The 25,896-nt window shown below is 41.4% G+C and overlaps 1 protein-coding gene and 1 pseudogene across 5 annotated transcripts in view; one reads left to right on the top strand and one right to left on the bottom strand.

Annotated features, from left to right (window-relative positions):
• ATF1 (activating transcription factor 1) overlaps positions 1-25,896 on the bottom strand; it is a 62,465-nt gene that overhangs the window by 22,366 nt on the left and 14,203 nt on the right. For 2 of the 4 annotated variants that reach the window (XM_084877509.1, XM_084877507.1), the window contains exons 3-4: positions 6,745-6,864; positions 4,439-4,539 (exon numbers count right to left, since the gene is read on the bottom strand). In XM_084877509.1, coding sequence (XP_084733635.1) covers positions 4,439-4,539; positions 6,745-6,864 — 221 coding nt within the window. The remainder of the gene's footprint in view (positions 1-4,438; positions 4,540-6,744; positions 6,865-25,896) is intronic. The other 2 variants (XM_084877510.1, XM_084877508.1) reach the window with 1 other exon arrangement.
• On the top strand, positions 1,835-4,317 carry LOC311618652 (large ribosomal subunit protein uL6-like; annotated as a pseudogene). The gene has a single exon. The product of its transcript is annotated as a large ribosomal subunit protein uL6-like (transcript).

Here is a 25,896-nt window from a genome sequence, read left to right on the forward strand (position 1 = left end):
TCTTTGGGATTTTTCAGAGAGTCCCTGTTGCATCTCAAAAAATGTGTTCTTTCCTTTGTGAGAGAAATGTTAAACTAATTAAACTTATTTGACATGTTAAATTATATGGTAACATTGTCAAATAACAGTTGATATTAAACTTCTTTAGGTTATATTTGTATTAAATTCCTGAAATTGATATGTCCTCTTATTATGTCAATCATAATTATATATCACAGAAATAATGAATGTTCGATGAGATCTTTAACCAAGAACATTTTTAAGTGTTTTGTCATTTACAATAACTGTTTTAACTCTGAAGTTTTTGCAAAAGTGCTTCATCTTCAAGGAGATTCATGGAAAAGACCGACAAGTACAGGTTTCTGATAACTAAGATCAATCAATTTGCCTTCACATGAGAGGCAATAATGAACCTTTCAAGTGCTTATCCAGCCTCACATGTGTCATGGATGGTAGTCCCAAGATCTGTTCCTGATGTGAAATAGGCACTATGTTAATGTTCACATGTGACGACTCTTGCAGGACACTGTGCAGACTTTGTTGGGATATCTGTGAGAGAGGACGGGCAATGAACCTGCAAAAATTTCAAGGCTCAGGCCCCACTGTGTAGCTTCTGGGAGTTGTTTGGTTGGGAAAGATGTGCATTGTCCCAGGAACTGTTATTGACACCCTATTCAACTCCTAAGAACTAGAAAGAGACACAGCCTTTGTAGGAGTTTGGAGACTTGAGGCCTTTTATTCCTACCTGGGACGGTGCTTCTCTCTCTCCTGATCTGGTGAAGAAAAGGCTCAGTGGGATTGGGAATCAAAGTAGCAAGCCACGTTAGAAGGTAAAAATACTAGCGAAGCCCTAACCCAGGGGTCTTCAAACTACGGCCCGCGGGCCATATGCGGCCCGCAGAGGAGTCTGATCCTGCCTGCCAGGTTTTTTGGGCAGTGAGCGCAGCCGAGGTGTTACAGTAGGAATTAGTAGTTCATATAGTCCGGCCCTCCAGCTCTCTGAGGGACCGTGATCTGGCCCCCACTTTAAAAAGTTTGAGGACCCCTGCACCGGTTTGGCTCAGTGGATAGAGCGTCGGTCTGCGGACTCAAGGGTCCCAGATTCGATTCTGGTCAAAGGCATGTACCAGTAGGGGGTGTACAGGAGGCAGCTGATTGATGTTTCTCTCCCATCGATGTTTCTAACTCTCTATCCCTTCCCCTTCCTCTCTGTAAAAAATCAATAAAATATACTTTAAAAAAAATACTAGTTTATCTGTGTCTCTCATGGAAGGCGACCCTATGAGTTGGATGTGTCTGTGACTCTGTAGAATACAGGTTTGAACACTGTGGAAGAGACAACAGAAGGTGAGAGTACCCCTAGGATATTGGTCCCAGCTCTGGAAATGGGCAGAAACCCAATACACCCTTATGGATCAACAGCTCCTAGCAGTGAACACAGCTTTCCTCCAGATAGAGCCTCTCACAAAGCAACAAATCATGGTAAGCACTTCCTTTCCTATCTACAGGTGGGTTTCAAGAATACTTTCCTCTCACCTCTGCCATGGCTCAAACCTCCACTGTGAGTGGCACACCCATTTGCAGCAGAGGAGCACTGTGCCTGCAAGCCCTAATTCTCTAGAAATGTGGGTGCTACTCTATAGAATATAAAGATCCTCCAAATGTTCCCATCCCTGTACCTGGTGGCCCTGAGGCCTGTAGAGAGGGAATGAGGGGAATTCCTGCTGACACCTGGTCTACAATGCCTTTAACAGGAACAAACTGCAGCAGTCACAAGCTGAGCTCAGAGCAGTTTGGCTGGTGATCACTCATCAGCAATGGTATACACGCCTGAACTCAGTTCAGGCCCCTACATAAACTTTCAAGAGCTCTGTGCCGCATCTACTGCGAGCATGAAGACCATTCTCAGCAGGCAGTGGACATCACTCTGAAGGGATGCACAGTTATTGTGAAGGGCCCCAGAGGCACCCAGCAGAGGGACTTCAACCACATCGATGCAGAGCTCAGTCTCCTCGGAAAGAAAAAGAGGCTCCAGGTTGACAAATGGTGGGAAAATAGAAAGGAACTGGCCACAGTTCTCACAGAACATGATCAAGGGTGTTACACTGGGCTTCCGATACATGATGAGGTCTGTACGCTCACTTTCCCATCGACGTTATTATTCATGAGAATGGTTCTCTTGTTGAAATTAGAAATCTTGGGGGCGAAAAATATATCCGTAGAGTTTGGATGAGGTCAGGCGTTGCTTGTTCAGTATCTGAAGCCCAGAAAGGTGAGTTGATTTTTTGAAGGAAATGACACTGAACTTGTATCAAATTCAGCTGCTTTGTGCAAGCCACATCAGTTAAAAACAAGGATATCAGAAAATTTTTGGATGGTATCTATGTTTCTGAAAAAGGAACAGTTCAGCAGGGTGATGAATAAGATCTAAGTTGTCCAGTTATAGAAACACTGAGATGCCGAATGATTTGACACACTTGTTTGTGAAACTATAAAGATTATATAATAAAAGCCTCGTATTGGGGGGGGGGGGGGGGGGGGAATCTTTCAAGATTCTGGTGAGTAGGTTGAAGATCTACTCATTGTGTAGCCACTTAAGAAAAGCCTCTTGCCAAAACCGGTTTGGCTCAGTGGTAGAGCTTCGGTCTGCGGGCTGAAAGGTCCCAGGTTCGATTCCGGTCAGGGGCATGTATGTTGGTTGCAGGCACATCCCCGGTAGGGGGTGTGCAGGAGGCAGTTGGTCGATGTTTCTCTCTCATCGACGTTTCTAGCTCTCTATCTCTCTCCCTTCCTCTCTGTAAAAAATCAATAAAATATAAAAAAAAGAAAAAAAAAGAAAAAAGAAAGAAAAGCCTCTTAAGTTCCCTTGCTTATTAAACCTCCCACCCACCTACTACTGTGGAGTGGTCTGCCTCTTTCTTTGGTCTCCCTTTGCCCTCTGTATCCAAGGCTGAATGTGCAAACCAACAGACCATTCCTGTCTCACATGGTTTTGCCTCATAACAAGGTTCTAAGTAAGCTGATTCCAGTTTATCTTTATTTATTTATTTTAAAATAAACCTCTGCTTCCTCCCTGCACCTTAAATTTCCATTTTTCAGAACAGGCCAATCTCTTTCTTATCACACAACTACCTTTGATTACACTTCCCTCAGCCTAAAAAGCTCTTTTCCCACCTTGTATCTTACAAAATTTATCAGATTGGTGGTGATCTAAAAGACATCTTTTATGAAGTATTTCCCACTCATTTCACCAGGCAGGAATGACTACACCATACATGTAGGTCTCTCATAACATCAAACATCTTACTGCAGCCTGGAGGGGCTCAGTGGCTGAGTGTCGACCTATGCACCAGGAAGTCACTGGGTTTCGGGCTTGATCCCCAGTAAGGGGCATGCAGGAGGCAGCCAATCGATGACGTTTCTATCACTGATGTTCTTCTCTCTCGAGAAAAAGCAATATTAACAAAAATCTTACTGCATCCGTTTCTGTTTCAAACACAGGGTTTCACCCTGTCTCCTGTACCTCCTACCCATCACTAGTCATTAGTTCTATCAGTTCTACCACAAACTGTCTCAAATACACCCACTCCTAAACTATCCCACTTCTCATGTGAAATCACCTATATTATTTCAACAGCCTTCTGTCAGTTAGTTATACTACTTTCAGTTTTCTATTCATTCAACAATTACTGATATTAATCTTGTATTGTCACTTTGCTAGGCCTTGGATCAGAAAAAATATTACATGGGCCAGGCCTTAAATAAACTGGATTTCTTGCTTGGCCAGGGTAGCTCAGTGGTTGAGCACTGACTGTTGACTGATGGACCAGGAGATCACAGTTCAATTCCTGACTGGGGCATAGCTCGGGTTGGGGGCTCGAACCCCAGAAGGGGCTTGCAGAGGAGCCAAACAATGATTCTCATTATTGATGCTTCTAACTCTCCACCTCCTCTCTCTGAAATTAATAAGTACTGTAACAGAGGGTCAGTAAAAGGGTGCCACAGAAGAAAGACTTAACTTAAAATCTCGGGGTATGGGGAGAGTTGGAGAGAAGGTAATTAGATCAGAGAAGGCTTCAGGAGAAGTGGGGACTCATGTATATGAAGAAGCTATGCAGAATGTAGAACAATGTGTTTCAGCAAAGGGACACATAAGAACAAAGGCCCAGAGTTAGGAATTGAAAATTCCTAAAATCTCTAGTCCTCCTTCCATATTGCTATTAAAGTTACCTCTCTAAAGGTAAATGTGGAAATCTAATACTTTGTCAAAAGATAGGTCTAAATTCTTCTTTAGCTCAGCAACTTGGGCCCTTAATAATCTGGTTCCAATCTGCTTTACTAATCCCCTGGTACACACACGTGCTCCGTTTGTCACACAGCACCATTTGAAATCACTTGGTATTACTGCACGCGCATGGTTTGATACGAAAGGACTCACCTATAAGATGGACGTCTGGCTAGGATCCCGTGGGCTTTCTGTGAGGAGCCGATGCTATCAGATGAGTCCTGAGATTCTTCACTTTCTGATAAAGACGATACCTAAAAAACAGAACTAGTTTTACTATGATGAACAATGCAGGTGGAAAAGAATTTAATTTTTACTTTTAGAAACAGTGATTTGTCTCCTGATACTCAAATTTACCTGTCAATTAATCTAAGGTCTAAAAGAAAGAAACAAAAGGAAATGGAAAAGGAGAACGTTTATTTCAAGAAGCCAAACTAATTAAGGGAACATACAGTGCAACTAGCTCAGAACTAAGAAGAATGTCTATCCCAAAATAAAGCAATGTTATTTTACTAGAGTTGTGAAGACCGATCTCTTATCTCCACTCTATTTCTATACTGCTGCACATTACTCAAAGGTGTTTTTTTAAACATGCTCTCTGACTTGGATTTTGGACAAGTTAATTTTGGAAATACTATTAAATATCCAACTAATATCTCACTATTAGATAATGACATTGAGGAGATTGTTGAATGTGCAAAAACCTGTGAGTCAGGGAACAAGCATGGGCTACATATAAATTTGGAAGTCACACTCTTTAGATAGTCCTTAAAGCCATTAAAACTGGATAAGCTCAATCATGGAAAAATATAGAGAAGAGGACTAAGAACAAAATCCAAGAATATTAACGGGAAGAAGGGGAGGGACCAGCAAATGAAACAGAACAAGCCATCAGTGAGGTAGTAGAAAGACTCAGTGAGGGAAATGTCCTTGGAAAAGTGGAGAAAACAGTGTACAGAGGAGGAAACAATGACCAACCATGTCAAACTTTGCTAACAAGTGAAATAAAACAAGGACTGAAAACAGACCATTAGATTTAGCAAGGTGGAGGTCACTGGCAAGGGCAGGTATAAACATGTGCTACTTAAAAAAATCTAGTGAGTTAGTAATACATGTAAAGCACTTAGTGCATGGTACACAGCAAGCACACATTAAAGTTAACTAGGATTAGTAACAAATCCTTTAAAACGATGTCAACAATTTTTAACTTATGTAATATCTCCAATTAAGAAAAGTTTGTTTCAATTTTTAAAATGTATTAAATTTCCCAACACTTGTCCAAATTTGCATCATTACATCTCACTTCACCTTCATTTAAAATATAAAATAACCCAAACAGGCTTCTAGAAAAGACATAACAAATTTACTATCTATAGAAAGTCTTCCCTAATTATTTAGACTTAGATCTTAACTTTCCAGGAAGCTTGTTTTACATGTTATAATAGTTAAATACAAGTTCTAGTGTACAACTACTTATTTATATCTTACATTGAATCTTATTTTTTGATAGAAAAGAACTGGTCACAACTTACAATAATTAAGAATTAATAAGAGTAACAAATAGTAATAATGTAATGATTAGATTAAGAAAAATCTCACTTTTTTGTTTCCTTAAGCATCCTGGCTATACCATTTCTAATCTAAACCTTTAACTGTTTTCACTGTCCCTAAGTTTACTCCAAAGCGTCCCACTGAACTCAAGGAAGAAAATAATTTCTAAGACTAAGATTAAATATTTCTCTTTAACGACAGCACTAGCAAGTATGAGTAAAACCTCCACACAAAAACTCAAAAATCCAATCAGCAGCCACCTCTCATGTATAAAAACAACATAAAAATGCAGCTCTAGAGCTGACAACATTGGCAGACACCATATATTCAGAAGGGAAAATGAGCATTTCTTCTAGGACAACTGCTTCTAAAAGTGAGAGATGTCCAAAGGTATTATGGGATTCACAGGAGCCAGAAGATAAAATAGAAAGAAAGAATAGGAACCCAGGATGGCTCTTTTCTTGCAGGTATTAATATGAAGGTAGATGTAAATAAGAACTTTCCTCTATTAAGAGAGAACTTTCTTTTATCTGACCTCCATAAAGCATAAGGTAGGTGCTTTCTTACATTATAAGATGAGTGCTAATATTAATACCTTTGCTTCAGAATTCTCATTTTTGTGAAGGATAGATACTACTACTGAGATTTTTAAAAAATGTGCTTTCCCTTAAGAAATTAATTTCCTTAAGTTCTAAGCAATAATTTCCCCAAAAATTATCTTCTATTTTCACCAAATATACATGAAACTAGAAATTCTTAAACTTTTCTATTTGCTTCATTTGTTTGTCTAATTTCCTTGACTTTATATCTTGTTTTATAATATAGTAGCTACACAACTTCAATGTGTCTGAAGACTCAGGGTATAAAAGTCCCCCTCTCTCAACCACTAAGTCTTTGAATTTCTGTACCGTTTGCACGTGTGGTGGGTGAATTACAGAAGACTGAGCTGTCTGGATGACCCCCTGAACCTGTACTTGCTCTCCAGGAAGAGGTACAATTGTCACTGGCGCAGATCCTCTTAGTGACATCTAAGAACAAATAAAAATTCAATTAACAAAATATATATTGTACCTATGCACATAAGATAGCTGAGTTCTTAACATGGGAAAACACATTGAGAGCTTATTATATCTAACCACACCGATTAACAGAACATTAGGTATCTTCTATGGGCCCGAGACTGCACTAGGGGGTTAAGAGTACAAACTAATTACAACAAACAGAGTAAGAATTATAAGAGGAAAAACAAAGAGTTCTGTAGTGTGGGAACAAAGAAAACATGTACTTCAGCTGGGTTTTGAAGGATAAACAATTCCCTGAAGGTGTGTATGGTAGTGGTAGAGATCATGAGAAGGTATTTTGGACAGAGGAATTGACTGTGCAAAAAACATGGGAGGTTCTTTAGAATTTGTTATACTGAAAAGCTCTGTTTGAAAACCAATCAAGAGTCAAAAAGTGAGAGAAATACCAACTTTGGGCAATGTCTTTAAAGAAAAATAAGATTGCCAAAACTGGTTTGGCTCAGTGGTAGAGCATCGGTCTGTGGACTGAAGGGTCCCGGGTTCGATTCCGGTCAAGGGCATGTATATTGGTTGCGGGCACATCCCCAGTAGGGGGTGTGCAAGAGGCAGCTGGTCGATGTTTCTCTCTCATTGACATTTCTAGCTCTCTCTCTCTCTCTCTCTCCCTTCCTTCTCTCTGTAAAATATCAATAAAATATATTTTTTAAAAATAAAAATAAAAAAATAAAGAAAAATAAGATTATTATAAGTAAATAAATGAATCATGAGATAATTTATTTCTGGGGAAATTAAATGAGGTTTCGTGGAAATACAATAAAATGCTAAATCAAAAAAAAAAAAAAAAAAGCCCACCCATCATCTCTCAAGGCTTTCCTGGACAGATTCCTCTTTCAAGAAGCTTTCTCAGATATTAACAAAGATCTCTCACCTTCCTCTGGACTACTCTGGTCCATACCATTCATCTTGAACTTAAATCACAAAAAACCAAGTTGTTCTCAGATCCTGAAAGTCACCTTCCTGACTGCTCTCCCATTTGTATCAGGTCCCCAAACTGTGCCTTACTCTTTCATTAAAGGCCCTTTTCCCCTACCCAAGATCGGATTAAATTCCAGTCTATCATCACCCCAAAATGCCCAATCATGAAATTCTGAATATAAAATTTTACCCAGCTACTGAGAAATGCAAGTTCTCAGCACAAGGAATCCATCCTACCCCCACCCCCAACACAAGCATTAAAGACATGACCAAATTCTAGCACAATGTGTATCAGCTCAAGGTCATGTCCCTAGGATGATAACCAGCCCCCTTAAAATGCATGGCCAAGAAAGTTCAATGCTGCAAAAGAATTTACTGTTTGTTTTAGCCAAAACCTGACTATAGGCCCTGACCTCATTTTTCTTAGACCATTTACTTTAGAATAAACTTGCAGTTATAAATCCTTTCTCTGATCCTTAAGAGGAAATCCTTCTACAACCCAGAACTTTCTTTCTCAAGGATTTTGGAACAATCCCTTGAAATGTAATCACCAGGAAGGATAGGCCCTTGTCTCCCAGTCTCTGTGGGAGGACAGTAGTCTGATTTTGATAAGCATCACAATGACCAACTTCCCTACCTAACACCTGGCATACCCCAGTGTTTAAAAAGGCTCCCACCTTTTGATTCAGCAAAGTTGAGCTCAATTTATGCTGGAGTCTTTCTTCCCTACTACACTAGTCTGAATGAAATCCATCTTGCTGTCTTTAACAAGTGTCCAGCTTTGTTTCTCTTTGACAGTACTCCATAGGGGGCTACAGAAACCAAAAGGTAAAAATAAACAGAATTCACAAATCTTAAGAGTCCAGATCTAAAAACAAAGTAAAACAAAGAAAAAGAACAGAGAGTCCCCTTACATTTCAGACTCTAACTGAAGCCACTCACTCAATGGGGAGAACCTTAATGGGATTAATTTATATTTCTAAAAGAATAAAAGCAATAATTTCTCCAGGTTCTTGCAATCTTAGTGATATTTGTGCAGACTATGCGTCTGGCAGGTAGAAGGTGGGAGAAAAGCACCTTAGCTTGCAGTTATCCTTCTCCCTTACCACTGTTCTAACCTCAAAAATACAAAATGCTCATTACTCAGGCTCCCAAAGCCTCGTGTCTTCCTACCCTCACTCTCAAAGTTGATCTAAATCCCGACATTTCTCTCAGAGGAGCACAAAACACAGAGGACTGCCTCCACTCATCACTTATCAGCACCAACCAAGCTTTCTGCAATGATGAAATGTTCTATGTCTGAACTATCCAGTGGTAGTCAATAGCGAGTGAGGACTCACATGTGAGTATCAAGCATTTTAAATGTAGCTAGTGTGACTGAGGGACTGGTTTTTAATTTTCTTTAATTAAAAATTTATTTTTTTAGAGGGAGGTTGTGAGGGAGAGAGAACATAGATATAGATAGGTAGACAGACAGATAGTTGGTTCCCTCCTCTACATGCCAACAGGGAATGAATCTGCAACCTTTTGGTGTACGGGACGACACTCCAACCAACTGAGCCACACTGGCCAGGGGTAATTTTATTTAATTTTAAGTAATCTAAATTGAAATTGAAATATCCGAGAGTACAGGAGAAACCAAGATGGCGGCATAGGGTAAACACCCAAATGCAGCCTACCACAACAAATTTGAATTTAGAACTGGAAAACATGGGAGGCATTGCCCTGAAGCACCAGACGGCTAGCTGAGAGGAGGCTCTGCCATCTGGGAAGGAGAGAGAAGGCGCGCCGACCCTCAGGAACTGTGAAGGTACGGAGAATGGTGTGCGCAAAAAGGCGCTGGCTTACTCCCACCGCGGAGAGGGAGGGCCGGACCGAGATTGCTGACCAGCTGAGTTTGCTACTGGCTCACTCCCAGCGCGCAGGGAGGGCGGACAGCTAATGTGCCGCTGGCTTTCTTGTTGGAGAGGAAAACAGAATCACCCTATTGCTCTGAGAGACGGCCTCAGACAGGGAGAGGCCAGACTGTCAGGCAGCGGGCAGAGATCTCTCGGAGGTGTGTGAAGCCAGAGGCCATTACTGTGGGACTTGGGGAGGAGAATAAGGGAAAACAAAGCTTGTCTGCACCAACCCAAGACTCCGCCCCATCCAAGCTGAGCACAGAAGCTCTCCCAGAGGCTGGCTTTCTCAAAGGAGGGATTGACCGGAATCCAAAGCCTGTCTGAGCCTTTACCAAAGAGGTGCACGCGACTGCAACCAATCTTCTGAAACTCACCTCAAACAGGACTTTTCTAAGGCAAGACTGACAGGGAACCAAAGATTGTCTGCGCCACCCAGAGACTCCGCCCCATCCAAGCGGAGTATAGAAGCCCTCCTAGCTGAGACACTGCTGATCCTCACAGCCAATTGGCTTGGAGATCAACGCTTCCCAGTGATACCAACAATAAGCAAGGCTTAACACCAAGACTGCACACACAGCCCACAAAGGGCTACACCAAGACTGTCCACTGCAGGTAACTGGGAAGGCTGTGCTTCTGGGCTCTACCAGAACCTCTAGCACACAAAACTATTCCATCAAATCAGGGAAACAACTAAAATGCAGACAAGAGTCAGGACACAAAGGAAGAAGTTGGAGGAAAAGAAAAGATTGGACATTGAGTTCAAAACTACAGTTATAAGGTTATTCAAGAATATCCTAAAAAAGGCCGATAAAATAAATGAGACCTATGAGGATATGAAAAGGGAGCAACTAGAAATAATAAGGGATCAACTACAATAGAAATGAAGAAAACATTGTCTGAAATAAAAAATATTACACTGAGCCCTAAAAACAGACTGGGAGATCACAATCAAGACAAAGATTTAGAACACAAAGAGCCAGAGGACACTCCTCCACAGAAGCAAGAAGGTTAAGAGAATCCAGAAAGTTGAATATAGTGTAAGAAACCTCTGGGACAATTTCAAGCAAACCAACATCAGAATTATGGGGATCCCAGAAGAAGAGAGAGAGCAACATACTGAAAGAATACTGGAAGAAATAGTGGCAGAAAACTTCCCCCACCTGGGGAAAGAAATAGACTTACAAGTCCAGGAAGCCCGCAGAACCCCAAACAAAAGAAATCCAAAGAGGACCACACATCATAATTAAAATCCCAAGAACAAAAGACAAAGAGAGAATATTAAAAGCAGCAAGAGAAAAGCAGGTAATTACCTATAAAGGAGCACCCATATGATTGTCAGCTGATTTCTCAACAGAAACCATGCAGGCCAGACAGGAATGGCAAGAAATATTCAAGGTGATGAATAGTAAGAACCTACAGCCAAAAATACTCTACCCAGCAAAGCTATCACTCAGAATCAAAGGCCAGATAAAGAGCTTCACAAATAAAAAAAAAGCTAAAAGAGTTCATCACCGCCAAACCAGAATTATATGAATTGCTGAAAGGGGTTATTTAGGAAGAGGAAGAAGATAAAGATAAAAATTATGAACAACAAATACGTAACTATCAACAAGTGAAACTATAAAAACCAAGGGAATTAAAAATCTGATGAACAATAATAAGTGTTGAATATAATAGAATCAGAGGTATGGAAGGGGAGTGAACTGATGGTTCTCAGGGAAAAGGGAGAGTGGGGGTGTGGAAAGAGACTGAACAAAAACTGTGCACCTATGGATGAGGACAATGGGGGATGGGGAAAGGACAGAGGGTGGGGTGGGAACCTGGTGGAGGGGAGCAATTGGGGGAGGGGAGGAACACATTTGCAATAATCTGAACAATAAAGATTTATTAGAAAATAAATAAATAAAATTGAAATATCCATTCGTGGCTTGTGGTTGCCATACTGAACAGAATGTAGAACCTGTTAGTACACTATGGCTCCAAATTCAGAACCCCTCTTAGGAGATTTTAGAAGGCAAAAAGGATTTTTCTGGAGCTGCTCTGGTTAAATTGGAAGCTGCAGGACTTAAAGCCTCCTGGTTTCCTCTCACTCCATGGGGTTAGCTGAGTACAAAGTTCCTCTTATGCCAAAACTGGTTTGGCTCAGTGGATAGAGCGTCGGTCTGTGGACTGAAGGGTCCCAGGTTCGATTCTGGTCAAGGGCATATACATTGGTTGCGAGCACATCCCCGGTAGGGGGTGTGCAGGAGGCAGCTGGTCGATGATTCTCTCATCGATGTTTCTAGCTATCTATCCCTCTCCCTTCCTCTCTTTGAAAAATCAATAAAACATATTAAAAAACCCCCACAAAGTTCCTCTTATACAAGTGAGTAGCAAAAATTAGCATATTCCTTAGCTACCTAATAAGGAGATTCCTGGACACTTGGGTGAGGAAGTGTGAGGAGTTAGTAGAACAGTAGGGGGGAGGGGGGGAGAGTCTCTATTTATCCAGCGTTTGAATCCAGTGGCTTCTAACATCAGAAAGGTACATAGGCTTTGGAGTCAGACTGGCTTGGACTGATTTTCAGCTAAAGGCATGCAATAGCACTGTGATGCTGAGCAAATTACTTAAAACTCTTAGGACCTCAGTTTCTTCTTTTGTAAACAGAATATTTTTTTCACAGTTATAGTGAAGATTAAATGAATAATATGTTGAAAACAAAAGGTAGGAAAAAAAGGTGAAGAGAAGGAACCTACATATATGTCTCTTATTTGGAACCTGGTTCAATGTTAAATATGTGTTTGTGTTTCTCTCTCTCTCTCTCTCTGTCTCTGTCTCTGTCTCTGTCTCTCTCATACACTCATGCACACAATAAATAACAATCAAGAAATAATTAAATAATGATGACTATTTGATGGTATTAAGAAATAATACTGCCGAAACCGGTTTGGCTCAATGGATAGAGCGTCAGTCTGTGGACTGAAAGGTCCCAGGTTCGATTCCGGTCAAGGGCATGTACATTGGTTGCGGGCACATCCCCGGCAGGGGGTGTGCAGGAGGCAGCTGGTCAATGTTTCTCTCTCATTGATGTTTCTAGCTCTCTATCCCTCTTCCTTCCTCTCTGTGGAAAATCAATAAAATATATTTAAAAAAAATAATACTAAAAAAACAACAAATAAAATAAAAAATAATACTGCTCTAGATGGTTTGGCTCAGTGGATAGATTCAGCTTCTAGACTAAGGGGTCCTGGGTTCGATTCTGGTCAAGGGCACATGCCCGGGCTGCAGGCTTGAACCCCGGTAGGGGAGGCAGCCAATCAATGATTCTCTCTCATCATTGATATTTCTCTCTCTCCTCCCTTCCTCTCTGAAATAAATAAAAAATATATTTAAAAAATAAACATTTTAGGTGGGAAAACAGTATTGTGGTTATATTCTTTAAAGGAGTCTTTATACTGAAGAGATACAATTTATCAAAATGTTGAAGGCTGAAATGATGGTATCTAGGATTTGCTTCAATATAAATCCAGTTAGTTGGGACAGGGGGCAGGGGGGAAAAAGAAGCCACGAGTTTCAGCAAATTGCTGAATCTGAGTGATGGGAACCATAATGGTTCAACTTAGTAATCTCTTCTTCGGAATATATCTGAAATTTTCCATAATAAGTGTTTTGAAAAGTACCCAGCACAAGAGTGAACACAGCATGGTTGGTCCTGTCCTGTCTGGCTCAAGTCCAGTGCTCTTTCCAAGACATCTATTTTATCTCTCTCTTCTGATGGCAGTCAAGTTTTTCAACCTCTCACTCTTTATGTTCTCAGTTTGCTTCCCACACAACAAATATATTTGTTTTGCATTTTCATTTCAAGAAAAAAGGCATAGACTATTTTGATATTTGGAATAATGATTATTAATTCCTATAGTACCAACTGTGACAAACCCTTAAGCCCAGAGTATCTGCTCAGTTCTTAATGTATTAGAGCCATTAATTCAAAATACAAGTGAAAAATAAACTGAACCAAGTCTTTACATCTTTTACTTTATTTAAGGTAAAGATAATTTAACAATAATTTTGTGGGGGTTTTTCATAGTCAAGTATATGCTGTTTCTGCCCCAAAATGTCAGTCTTCCTAGGTCACAAAAGATTCAAATGAGCCCTGTCGGGTGACTCAGTTGCTTGAAGCATTGTCTCCAAAAGGTTTTGGGTTCAATTTCTGCCCAGGGCACATATCTAGGTTATACGTTCAATCCCTAGTCAAGGGACATATGGGAGGTAACTGATGGAATGTTTCTCTCTCACATCGATCTTTCTCTTCCTCTCTCTCTCTCAAATTAATAAACATATCCTTGGATGAGGATTAAAAAAAGAAAAAAGATTCAAATGAGCCTTAGAAAGCCATGAATTACACATAATAAACCCTTAAAATATACTGTAGTAAAGAATTTACACTCGCCCTAGCTGTTGTGGCTCAATGGATAGGGCATAGGCTTGCAGACTGAAGGATCCCAGGCTTGATTCCAGTCAAGGTCACGTGTAGTAAAGAATTTACACTCGCCCTAGCTGGTGTGGCTCAATGGATAGGGCATAGGCTTGCAAACTGAAGGATCCCAGGCTTGATTCCAGTCAAGGTCACATGCCCAGGTTGCCGGCTTGACCCCCTGTAGAGGTTGTGCAGGAGGCAGCTGATCAGTGATTCTCATCATTGATGTTATAATCTCTCTTTCCCTTTCTCTCTAAAATAAAAAAAAAATTCACACTCAACAGCATGCTCTTAGGAGAATCGCAAAACCCTATTATCTCTCATACTCAAGCATCACTTCCTTAACAAGGCTGTCTTATTCCCAACAGGTCAAATTCCCTATTACAGTCTTTCATACTATCCTATGTATTCTATGCATAATCCTTTGTACACTTCTGAGTTAATTTCGCATCTTGGTGAATATCTGGCCTATGTCCTGTCTCCTCCACTAACAGCAAGGGCCATGAATGAGGAGCCTGCCTCTTTTTGTCCACACTGTATTCTCAGCCCGGTTGTTATTCCAACTGGCACATTAGATCTTAAATAAAGCATTGTTTAATGAATTAATGAAATATCTCCCAATTTTGGACATTATAATTTAGTGGAGTTATTCCTTTCACTTATTCTGGGTATATCTTTGACTTTTTAAAATTGAATTCTGTATTTTCTCACTTCAGTCCATTTGACCAATTTTCTTATTTCCAGCCAACCAACAATAAGGGATAAGGCGCAGGAGATAATGCCAACCTTCCCAGATTCCTCAGGCCAGCATGACCAGGGAGAAATGTTTTTTTTCTAAGTTTTAGTAAGGCCATTCTCATTGTTGACAATCCATCTTGTTTCAGCCAATTTTCCAACTATGACTTCAACATAATAAAATAGAATTATTCATCCACCTATCATTACCTAAAGAGATCTGGAATACCACCAATGATAGGGAATGTATACTATATTTTGAGAACTAGTAGAATACTGGAGTGGGGATAGATTAGATAAGCAAATCTAGGCACTATTATCTTTGAATATGAGGACTAAGATTCTGGATTAAACAGACAATAAAACTCAATAAATGTTGCCTACAGGCCAGGTGCTATGACAGACCTTCAAGATAAAAACACAAACAAAAAACCCAGATAACAACCATAGTTACTGCCTTCTGAGCCAATCACAAAGGTACCAATTAAAGACTTTTAAATATACTGTTTCTGTACACACATCTTAACATATGGTATTTATTTGTTCTTTTTTTTTCCTTCTTTTTAAAAATATATTTTATTGATTTTTTTACAGAAAGGAAGGGAGAGAGATAGTTAGAAACATCGATGAGAGAGAGTCATCGATCAGCTGCCTCTTGCACACCCCGTACTGGGGCTATGCCTGCAACCAAGCTACATGCCCTTAACTGTAATCAAATCCAGGACCCTTCAGTCCCCAAGCCGACGCTCTATCCATTGAGCCAAACCAGTTTCGGCTGTTCTTAAAAACCTGTCTGAAAAGCAAAATTCCACACCAAACAAATCTGGGGTTTGTGTGTGTGTGTGTGTGTGTGTGTGTGTGCACGCGCATGTGCGTGGAGGAGGAATATGTATGGCAAAAATAAAAGAATAAAATCGTGTAGTTTGCTATCATATAGGAAAAAAATGTTGGGAAGACAGAAACAGGGAGAGGGTGGGACAAAAAGGAGACATATTGTTACATCCTTCTGGGTGTTTCTGTGAACATTCTGAGCAGAGGCACTGACAACTTCTGTTCTGGACTATCTTTTCAAGAATATTGATAAGACATGGTGAACAGCTTTAGGTGACAAATTAGATTTCCCTTCAAGGTAAAGGGCAGATTTGTTTGCTGTCCAGAATAATAAAGGTAAGTCTTCCTTGTGGATAAAAGTTGGACAGGCTTGCTAGCAGCTCTCTTTAAAAAAGTTTGGTGTCTCCTAAGCTTGGAGTCCCACTCAGCAATGATACAAACCCACTGCAAATACAGCATCACCTGAGCCACTCTGCATTACCCCATGGAACTTGGCAGGAAAGGGGAACAGAGCAAACATGAAGCTCATGCTGTTTGCTGTGCCACAAGTTTTAAAGTCCTTTTTCTCTGAACCAGGATTCTCATGGCTTCTGCCAGCATCCATTAGAGGCAATCTAGCTTATTAGCTTGCAGGCAGGGTCAAGTCTCAGACACTTCACATTTCTTGACACGTTTCTGTCTTGTGCTTCACTTATATTCTAAAGACTCTATTCTAAATTACCAGGTCAAAATCTGAATCTGAACTAGAGCAAAAACAAGTAAAGTAAACAGAATCACCTATCAAGGCAGACCTGAGTTTCCCTTCCTCCCTCCCTCCCTCCCTCTCTCTCTCTACCTACCTACCTAAAGGCCAGGGTTTTCTCTAGATATAGACAGGAGATCCCTATTAAACTGGAACTTCCAAAGGGCCACACACTCAGGGCAAGGTAACAGAAGGAAAGTTGTGTGGAGAAGGGAAGGATTGAAGAAGATGTAACTAGCTCTCCAGCAGATTTACAGCCCGAGTTAACATTATTATAAAAAGACAAAAGCCTCAAACCCTGAAAATAGTTCCCAGGTATGAGGCAATAGTAGTCTTCTGGGAGAAAGGCACTCTCATCCTTGGCCACAAAGAATTCCCTTTCAATATTTCAAGATTAATGGACAATAAAGTCACAAAAGGCACCCTGAGCATGAAGCAAAAATAGACAGAATCAGACCCTAGTGACTTTAGATATCGACATCATCAAACAGATTATAAAACAACTAGAGGCTTGGTGCATGAATTTTTTGCACAGGTTTGGGGGAGGTCCCTCAGCCCGGCCTGCATCCTCTCGCAATCCAGGACCCCTTGGGGGATGTCAGGCCTAAACCAGCAACCAGACATCCCTCTCACAATCCAGGCGCTGCATGCACCAGAGACCATACCTTTCATACAGGTAAAAGGCATCTTGCTGTTGTATGGGCAGCTACATGTTTTTGCCCTGATTATAAAAAGTACATAACATGGTCCTCTGAGGCAGTAGTACCATTTCCCCATCTTATGGGTGGAAAAACTGAAGCAGAGAGAAGTTAAGTAATTGGCTTTGTCACACAGTTATAAGTGTCAGAGTCAGGGATGACCACAAAATGTGCAAGTCAGAGTCCATGCATGTTATCACTGTATCATTCTGTTTTTTCAGTGTTAGATTAGTCTTCCAGGTTTTATTTTTAAGTCTAAGAGACTGTTCCCAATATGTAGGGTAGGGTCCCTAGGACTGGCCAGAGATCAGGGCCCTCTATGGGGTGACTGGTGGGTGAGGCAACTGAGGGCTCCTGCTGGCACCCACCTTGGCTGGCAGGCTGGTACCACCCACTGGAGGAACTTACCCTCTGCCTCCAGTCTATTTAAAAAAAAAAAAAAATACTGAAACCCTGGCTGGTGTGGCTCACTTGGTTGAACATTGTCCTCTGCACAGAGAGGTGGCTTGTTCGATTTCCAGTCAGACCACATACCCAGGTTGTGATTCAATCCCCAGCAGATGGTAGCCGATCAATGTTTCCCTCTCATTGATGTCTCTCTCCCTCCCTCTCTCTTCAAAATAAATTAAAAGAGTAAATCCCATTGCATGGGAGAACATATTTGCTATCATTATCTCCGATAAGGGTTTAATCTCCAACATTTACAGGGAACTCATACAACTTAACAAAAGAAAGATAAATAATCCAATCAAAAAATGGGCAAAGGATCTAAATAGACACTTTTCAGAAGAGGACATTCGGAAAACCAAAAGACATATGAAAACATGCTCAAAGTCACTAATCATCCAAGAGATGCAAATCAAAATAATGAGGTACCACCTCACACCTATAGTCAGAATGGCTATCATTAACAAATCAACTAACGACAAGTGCTGGAGAGGATGCAGAGAAAAGGAACCTGTTAATGGGAATGCAGAATGGTGCAGCCACTGTGGAGAGCATTATGGAGTTTCCTCAAAAAACTAAAAATGTAACTGCCATTTGACCCACTAGAAGGAATACCACTTCTAAGAATATATCCTAAGAAAACAGAAACATTAATCAGAAAGGATATATATACTCCTATGTTCATAGCAGCACAATTTACAATAGATTTAGAAACAGTCTAAGTGCCCATCAGTAGATGAGTGGATTAGAAAACTATAGTACATCTACAAAATGGAATACTATGTTACTATAAAAATGAAGGAATTCTTACCATTTGCAGCAACATGGATGGAACTGGAGAGCATTATGATAAGTGAAATAAGCCAGTCAATGAAAGAAAAATACCATATGATCTCACCCATTTATGGATAATAAAGAACATTATAACCTGACCAGAAACCCAATGCACGAAGATTTGTGCAGAAATGGGCCTTCCTTTCCCTTGCTGCTGCTACCGCCTTTCCGCTCGCTCTAGGCCCTGAGCCACCTCTTTCTGCTCTGGCCCCACCTTCCCACACTGCCCAGAGGCCCTGAGCAGCTGGGGCAGTGTGAAATGCTTGCGTCATCACCATGGCAAAGATGCAGGCGTCCCACACACACCCCTTGTCATTCCTCATATGCAAATTAACTCACCATCTTTGTTGGGTTAATTTTGCATACTCACTCCTGACTGGCTGTCAATTTGCATATTTCTCTTTTATTGAACAAAAAGATATACCCAGAGGCAGAGAAGCATTGAACAGACTGTCAAATTACAGCAGGAAGGCGGGGGATGGGGGGTGGGAGGAGAAGAGAAAGGCCGAAGGTAAGGGAACAACCAAAGGACTTGCATGCATGCATGTAAGCATAATCAACGGATGGGGGGGAGGGGGAAGGCAATGTTAAAATATGTACACAGATAATAATTTAATAAAAACATGTAAAAAAAAAATGGATGTAAGACACTGGGGGAGGTGAGTTGAGGGCATGTGCCGAGGGGTGGGGAGGCTGGGGGACGGTCAATGGGGGGGTAAAAAGGAGATATATGTACTTCTACTTGTAATACTTTAAACAATAAAAATTAAAAATTAAAGACAATGTAGAAAATAGTTAATATCAGACTTAATGATAAAAGAATGAAAGCTTTAAAATTAGAAAAAAAGAAATGATATCCATTCTTACAACTCTATTCAACAGAGTTCTGGCCAGTGCAATAAGGCAAGAAAAAGAAATAACATGCATACAGGTTGGAAAAGACAAAATAAAACTATCTCTATCTTCTGGTGACATGACAGTCTATATAGAAAATCCCATAAAATAGTAAAAAAAATTTTAAATATAAATAAATCATCACTTCTAGAATAAGTTAGTTCAGCAATGTTGCAAAGTACAAGATCAATAAACAAAAATCAATTGCTTTTCTAAATACTAACAGCAGCCCTAGCCAGTTTGGCTCAATGGATAGAACAGCGTTTTTCAACCGCTGATGTTGCCTGGTGTGCCGTAGGTGCAGACAAGACAAGAATTTTATAATTTTTCACTATTTTGTTTACTTAATATTTCATAATAAAGTAATTATAAAATACTTTCTTTGTGTTTATTTGATTCCTATTCAAGAGAATTACTTTATATATAGTCAATATAGGCACAGAGTTAAATTTTTTAACATTTTCTAATGGTGGTGTGCCTCGTGATTTTTTTCATGAAACAAGTGTGCCTTTGCCCAAAAAAGGTTGAAAAACACTGGGATAGAACGTCGGCCTGCGGATAGAAAGGTCCTAGGTTCGATTCCCGTCAAGGGCACATGCCCAGGTTGTGGGCTTGATCCCCAGTAGGGGGCATGCAGTAGGCAGCCAATCAATGATTCTCTTTCATCACTGATGCTTCTATCTCCCTCTCCCTCTCTCTCTGAAATCAATAAAAATATATTTTAAAAAATATACTAACAACAAGTAAAGTCCAAAAACAATAAAATATAATCCTATATAATAAAAGGCTAATATGCAAATTGTCCCCTTCACCGTGAGTTCTAAGAGGAGTTTGACCAGAGGGTGGGGCTGGCTAGCCAACAACCTGTGGCCCCTCCCCTGACTGGCAACTCTACACTGATCAGAAGTGGGGCCGGCCCACCAACCGCCCACGGCCCCTCCCCCCTCCCCCTTGCTGGGCTGGCCCCAATCAGGGCAAGCTGGACAGACCCACCTGTGTACCGGGTCTCTAGTTTACAATAGATTCTAAGAAAATATGCAGCCCTAGCCAGTTTGGCTCAAGTGGATAGTGTCATCCTGCAGACTGAAGGATCCTAGGCTCAATTCCAGACAGGGGCATGTACCTCAGTTGCAGGCTCCAGAGCAAGTGGAGGCAACCAATCGATGTTTCTCTAACATTGATATTTCTCTGTCTTTCCCTCTCTCTTCTACACTCTCTAAAAATCAATGAATAAATACCCTCAGGTGAGGATTTTTTTTTTTAAATGATGTTGAAAAACAAATTATAAATTAAAAAAAGAAAATATGCAATACTTTCATGCACCAGTGGGGTCCTTATGCCTGGCCTGCACCCTCTCACAATCTGGGACCCCTCAGGGGATGTCCACTGCTGGCTCAGTGGATAGAGTGTCAGCCTGCGGACCAAAAGGTCCCAGGTTAGATTCTGGTCAAGGGCACATGCTCGGGTTGCGGGCTCCATCCCCAGGAGGCGGCGTGCAGGAGGCAACCAATAAATGATTTCCTCTAGAGGTCCTATTGCACAAAATTCGTGCAAGAGTAGGCCTTCCCAACCCCGGCTGCCTTGGCCCTCGCAGCCCCAGCTTCATCCGAAAGATCATCCAGAAGGTCGTTCTGCTGTTCAGTTCAAAACCCACAGTCCAATGCCACCTGCAGCTCCTACCTCCCACTCCTGCTCATCCTGGCCCCAATGTGCCTGCCTCGGGCATGCACCCAATCGGTCCCGACTGGGAGAGGCTCCTGGTGCTCGCCAGCCATGAGCCCTGTGTCTGGCACCCTCCCAAGGGGAGTAGCCTGTGGACTCGGGCTGAAATCGGCTCTCCAACATCCCCCGAGGGTCCCGGATTGCAAGAGGGCATAGGCCAGGCTGAGGGACTACACTGGTGCATGATTGGGCCAGGGAAGAACTGAGGGAAGGTTCTAGGGCGATTTGGCCTATCTCATATTTTCCCTATCAGCTGAACCACAGCAGCAAGTTACCTACTGGTAGGAGCATCTACCCCCTGGTGGTCAGTACACGACATAGTGACTGGTCAAATGTCTGCCCCATGGTGGTTAGTGCACGTCATAGTGAGCAGTTGAGCAGCCTTAGCATATCATTAGCAATATTATGCTTTGATTGGTCATCCGGTTATTCTGTTGTTCGGTCTATTTGCATATTACCCTTTTATTATTTAGGATTATTATTTACAATGTTTCTATCTCTCTCCCTCTTCCTACCTAAAATCAATAAAAATATTTTTAAAAATTAACTTAAAATTGCCCTAGCTGGTTTGGCTTAGTGGATAGAGTGTCAGCCTGTGGACTCAAGGGTCCCAGGTTTGATTCCATTCAAGGGCATGTATCTTTTTTTTTTTTTTTTTAAAAACCACATATTTTATTGGTTGTGTGATCGCTAAAATGGGAATGATAAAAGCAGGTAGGGAGGTTGATATGCGGGTTGAAGACATTAAAACATGTAAAATGCTTAGAAATGCACCCGGCACACAATAGACACTCAATAAATATTAGCTGATTTTTGCCATCATTGTCACATGGTTCAAGTATACAAATTCACCTACAATATGAGAATTACTGGAAGTTATGAGCTGGATAAGACATTCAAGTTCATCAAGTCTGAAGCCCTTAATTTCCAGATGATGAACAAGTCTAAATAAGTTAAGTGACTCAGTCAATGTTCCAGAGTTACTAAGTAACAAAATCACTATTCAAACCAGGTCTGATTGCATCCATTGTTCTGTCCACAAAGGAAGACTGCCTCTCAATCTACAAACACTTTGTAATTAAATTAAATTTAGTAAGAATTGAGTCCCTCCCCTTCACGTTCTTGCCATAATTGAGCCTTAGCTCTCCACTGATGAACACTGCCTCCCTTATGCTCTCTCCTGACTTCTCTACCATGATCCTACAGACAGGGTGGGTGTTTCCTTTGCTCTTCATTGCTTCTCTCAGAACACTGTCCATTCAAATTCCTTCCAGAAAACTCTAAAATTTGAGACTCATAGCAGCAGACCGTGTGGTGTCATGTGCCCTCATTTCCTTAAGACTTTAGTACCTACTCACTCTATTCTCTCCAATACTACTCTTGATACAATTTAATTTCAATAGGCAACTTCCATGCCCAAGCCTGTTTTTTATTCCTCTTCTACAAAGCCCAGTCTTCCACCCTCCTCAACTACTCACTACCTTATCAGGGTTTTTAAACAGACCTTTTTCAAATGTCTGTTTAGAAACAAATCTTCCATGTGCAGGAATATCTTGCTCAATGCAAAGCATTTAGCATTTTCTTCCCTTGTTCGTGAAATGCCAGTGGCAACCCATCTCCACCCCCACCAATTTCTGGACATCTCAATGCGGGACCATACCACTCCAGTTGAGAACCACTTACTTAAACCTTGTTATTATCAATAAATGTACCTCTCCATAATCTCAAATTCAAATATCCCTCTCTCAGTACCTCTTACTTCCAAATCACTACCTCTACTATTGGACTCTTTTTAAAAATATATATATTGTATTTTATTGATTTTTTACAGAGAGAGGAAGGGAGAGGAATAGAGAGAAACATCGATGAGAGAGAATCATCGATCAGCTACCTCTTGCACACCCCCTACTGAGGATGTGCCCGCAACCAATGTACATGCTCTTGACCGGAATCGTACCTGGGACCTTTCAGTCCGCAGGACGACGCTCTATCCACTGAGCCAAACCGGTTTCGGCTACTATTGGACTCTTAATAATTCTTAGGCTCCATAGGAACCTATAATCCATTGAGCCTACCATCTTCCCTGCTCTTGACCCATCAAATCCCCACTTCCTTCCTTATACAGCTTAAAATTCACAGTCTAGTATTATATCTCATACACCTCCAATATTCTTGTCTTTTCCTGCTTCACTGTAGTTCCTTGGCCAAGCAACAACCCTGCTAACTCAACTACTCTATGCAAATACCTGAATCTGAGCTTAATCCCTTTAAATTTGTGGAAGGAAGGGGCCACATGCTAACCTGACAAGCTCAGGGGAGCACCTGCATGGCAGTCTTGCAAACTCAAGAGATCTAAAGTAACCACAAAGGATGGTCTGAAATTAAACTTTAATTAAACGCAGGTATGATGGGTAATTACATCCTAGGCTGGTATCTTCACTGACAAAGTCAATGTTTACCTTAACTGAGCTTATCTCTTTTTGCATCTAAGATAACATACCCTTTGAAATGTCTGGGTAACTTATAACTTCCCTTTTTCTGGACTCCCTTGGGGCACAACCTAATGTGCCCCGGGCTCCAGGACAGATTCCACAAATTCCTTCATGCACCCACCTAAGTACTATCATTTTACTTTTTTAAAAAATATATATTTTATTGATTTTTTACAGAGAGGAAGGGAGAGGGATAGAGAACTAGAAACATCGATGAAAGAGAAACACCGACCAGCCGCCCCTGCACACCCCTTACAGGGGATGTGCCCGCAACCAATGTGCATGCCCCAGACCGGAATCGAACCTGGGACCTTTCAATCCGCAGACCGACGCTTTATCCACTGAGCCAAACCGGCTTCGGCTATCATTTTACTTTTTATCCAATCCCAGGGGCTTCCCAGCTTTGCTTTCTCCTGCCTCTCTAGTCTATCACCTCTCTGAAATAAATAAAAATGTATTTTCTAAAAATACTCTCTCTACCTTCTAGTGGAAACCAGAAATCACCCCCATAAGTTTAAATACCACTTATATATACACAACTCCTAAATTTATATTTCTAGTCTGGACCTCTCCCCTCGTCTTTGTGTAATCCTCTCCCCTTGAGTTGTGGGAGGGTCCTGTGACTTCTAACCAACAGAACAAGGCAAAGATGATGGGATGCCATTCCCATGATTATGTTATGTTTTATGGCAAAGGAATGGGATATCATTACCTTGATTATGTTATATTACATGACTGTCTTGCTAGCACTCTCTGCTAGCAGGCTACCAGACTCATAGAGAGAGAGAGAGAGCAGGGTGACAGCTGAGAGGAGGGGGGAAGGGGGAGGCAGGGAATGTGGAGTGATTGAACAACAAAGGGAAAAAAAGAACTCAGGAAAAGGGACAACAGAGTGGTGATTGTGCAGGAGCAGAGGGGAGTGACAGAAGGTTATGGCGGATAAATGATAATGGGGAAAAATAATATATATACACTAGTGGCCCAGTACATGAAATTTGTGCATATTAAAAAGGAATTAATTAGAGGAAATATTTTAATATTGCTATTTGCTCTTTCTCTTTTATAGCAGTCAGAGATGAAAGAAAATTAATAAAATGTGTAAGAAAATCTCCCTCCTGTCAGAGTCTGGGGTGTGCCATGGGACCCAGAAATCAAGCCCCACCCCCGACAAGCCCCACAGGGTGGTGGGCATGGCCTCAGGTCCCCCGGCCTGGCACCAGGAGGGGAAGGTGAAGCCTCAGGTCCCCCAACCAGGCACTGAGTGGGGGGTACAGCCTCAGATCCTCCATCAAGACCCACTGGGCTGGCCTCAGGTTCCCTGGCCCCACCTCCCCACCCCGTCCCCGCACGAGGGCGTGATGACTATTTGTATATTAGCTCTTTATTATATAGGATTTTTTGAAGCAGGAGCCTGGCCAGTGTGTTCAATGGTTAGAGTATTAGCCAGAGGACCACTTCTGGGTCAAGGGCATATACTTCAGTTGCAGCCCCGGTAGGGGTGCACATGTGGGAGGCAACTAATTAGATATCTCACATCGATATCTGTCTGTCTGTCTGTCTGTCCCGATACCCTCCACCCTCCCTTCCACTCTCTCTAGAAATCAATGGAAAATATATCCTCAGGTGAGGATAGAAAAAAAAAAAGAAGCAGGTTGCCATGCTGTGAACTGCTTATGGAGAGAACCAATTGGCAAGTGAACTCTTTTTTTTTTTTTTTTTAATATATTTTATTGATTTTTCACAGAGAGGAATGGAGAGAGATACAGAGCCAGAAACATCGATGAGAGAGTCATCGATCAGCTGCCTCTTGCACGCCACCTACTGGGGAAGTGCCCGCAACCCAGGTACATGCCTTTGACCGGAATCGAACCTGGGACCCTTCAATCCGCAGGCCGATGCTCTACCACTGAGCTAAACCGGTTTCGGCGGTAAGTGAACTCTTAAGAGTTGACCGTGGCCTCCCATCCACAGCCAACAAAACTCTGAAGCTTTCAGTCCTATAGCTGCAACAAAATGAATTCTGCTAACAACCTGAGTGAGCTTAGAAATAGTTGGTTCTCCAGTCTTGCCTCCCGATATGGACCCAGCCCTCGCTACCTTGCTTGTAACCTGGAGAAACTCTGAAGCAGAGATCCAGCTAAGACATGCCTGACTCCACAGAAACTGTGAGATGATAAGTGTGTGTTTTAAGCCCTAACTTTTTGGTAATTTGTTTTTTAACATAGAAAACTAATACAGAGAGTATCACAAACATTACAAGCCAAACTCCTAATTGCTAACATCTCCTCAAAAAGAAAAGAAAAACATGCT

Source organism: Pipistrellus hanaki, assembly GCF_964339955.1.
Source record: "Pipistrellus hanaki genome assembly, chromosome: 3".
Taxonomy (NCBI): Eukaryota; Metazoa; Chordata; class Mammalia; order Chiroptera; family Vespertilionidae; genus Pipistrellus; species Pipistrellus hanaki.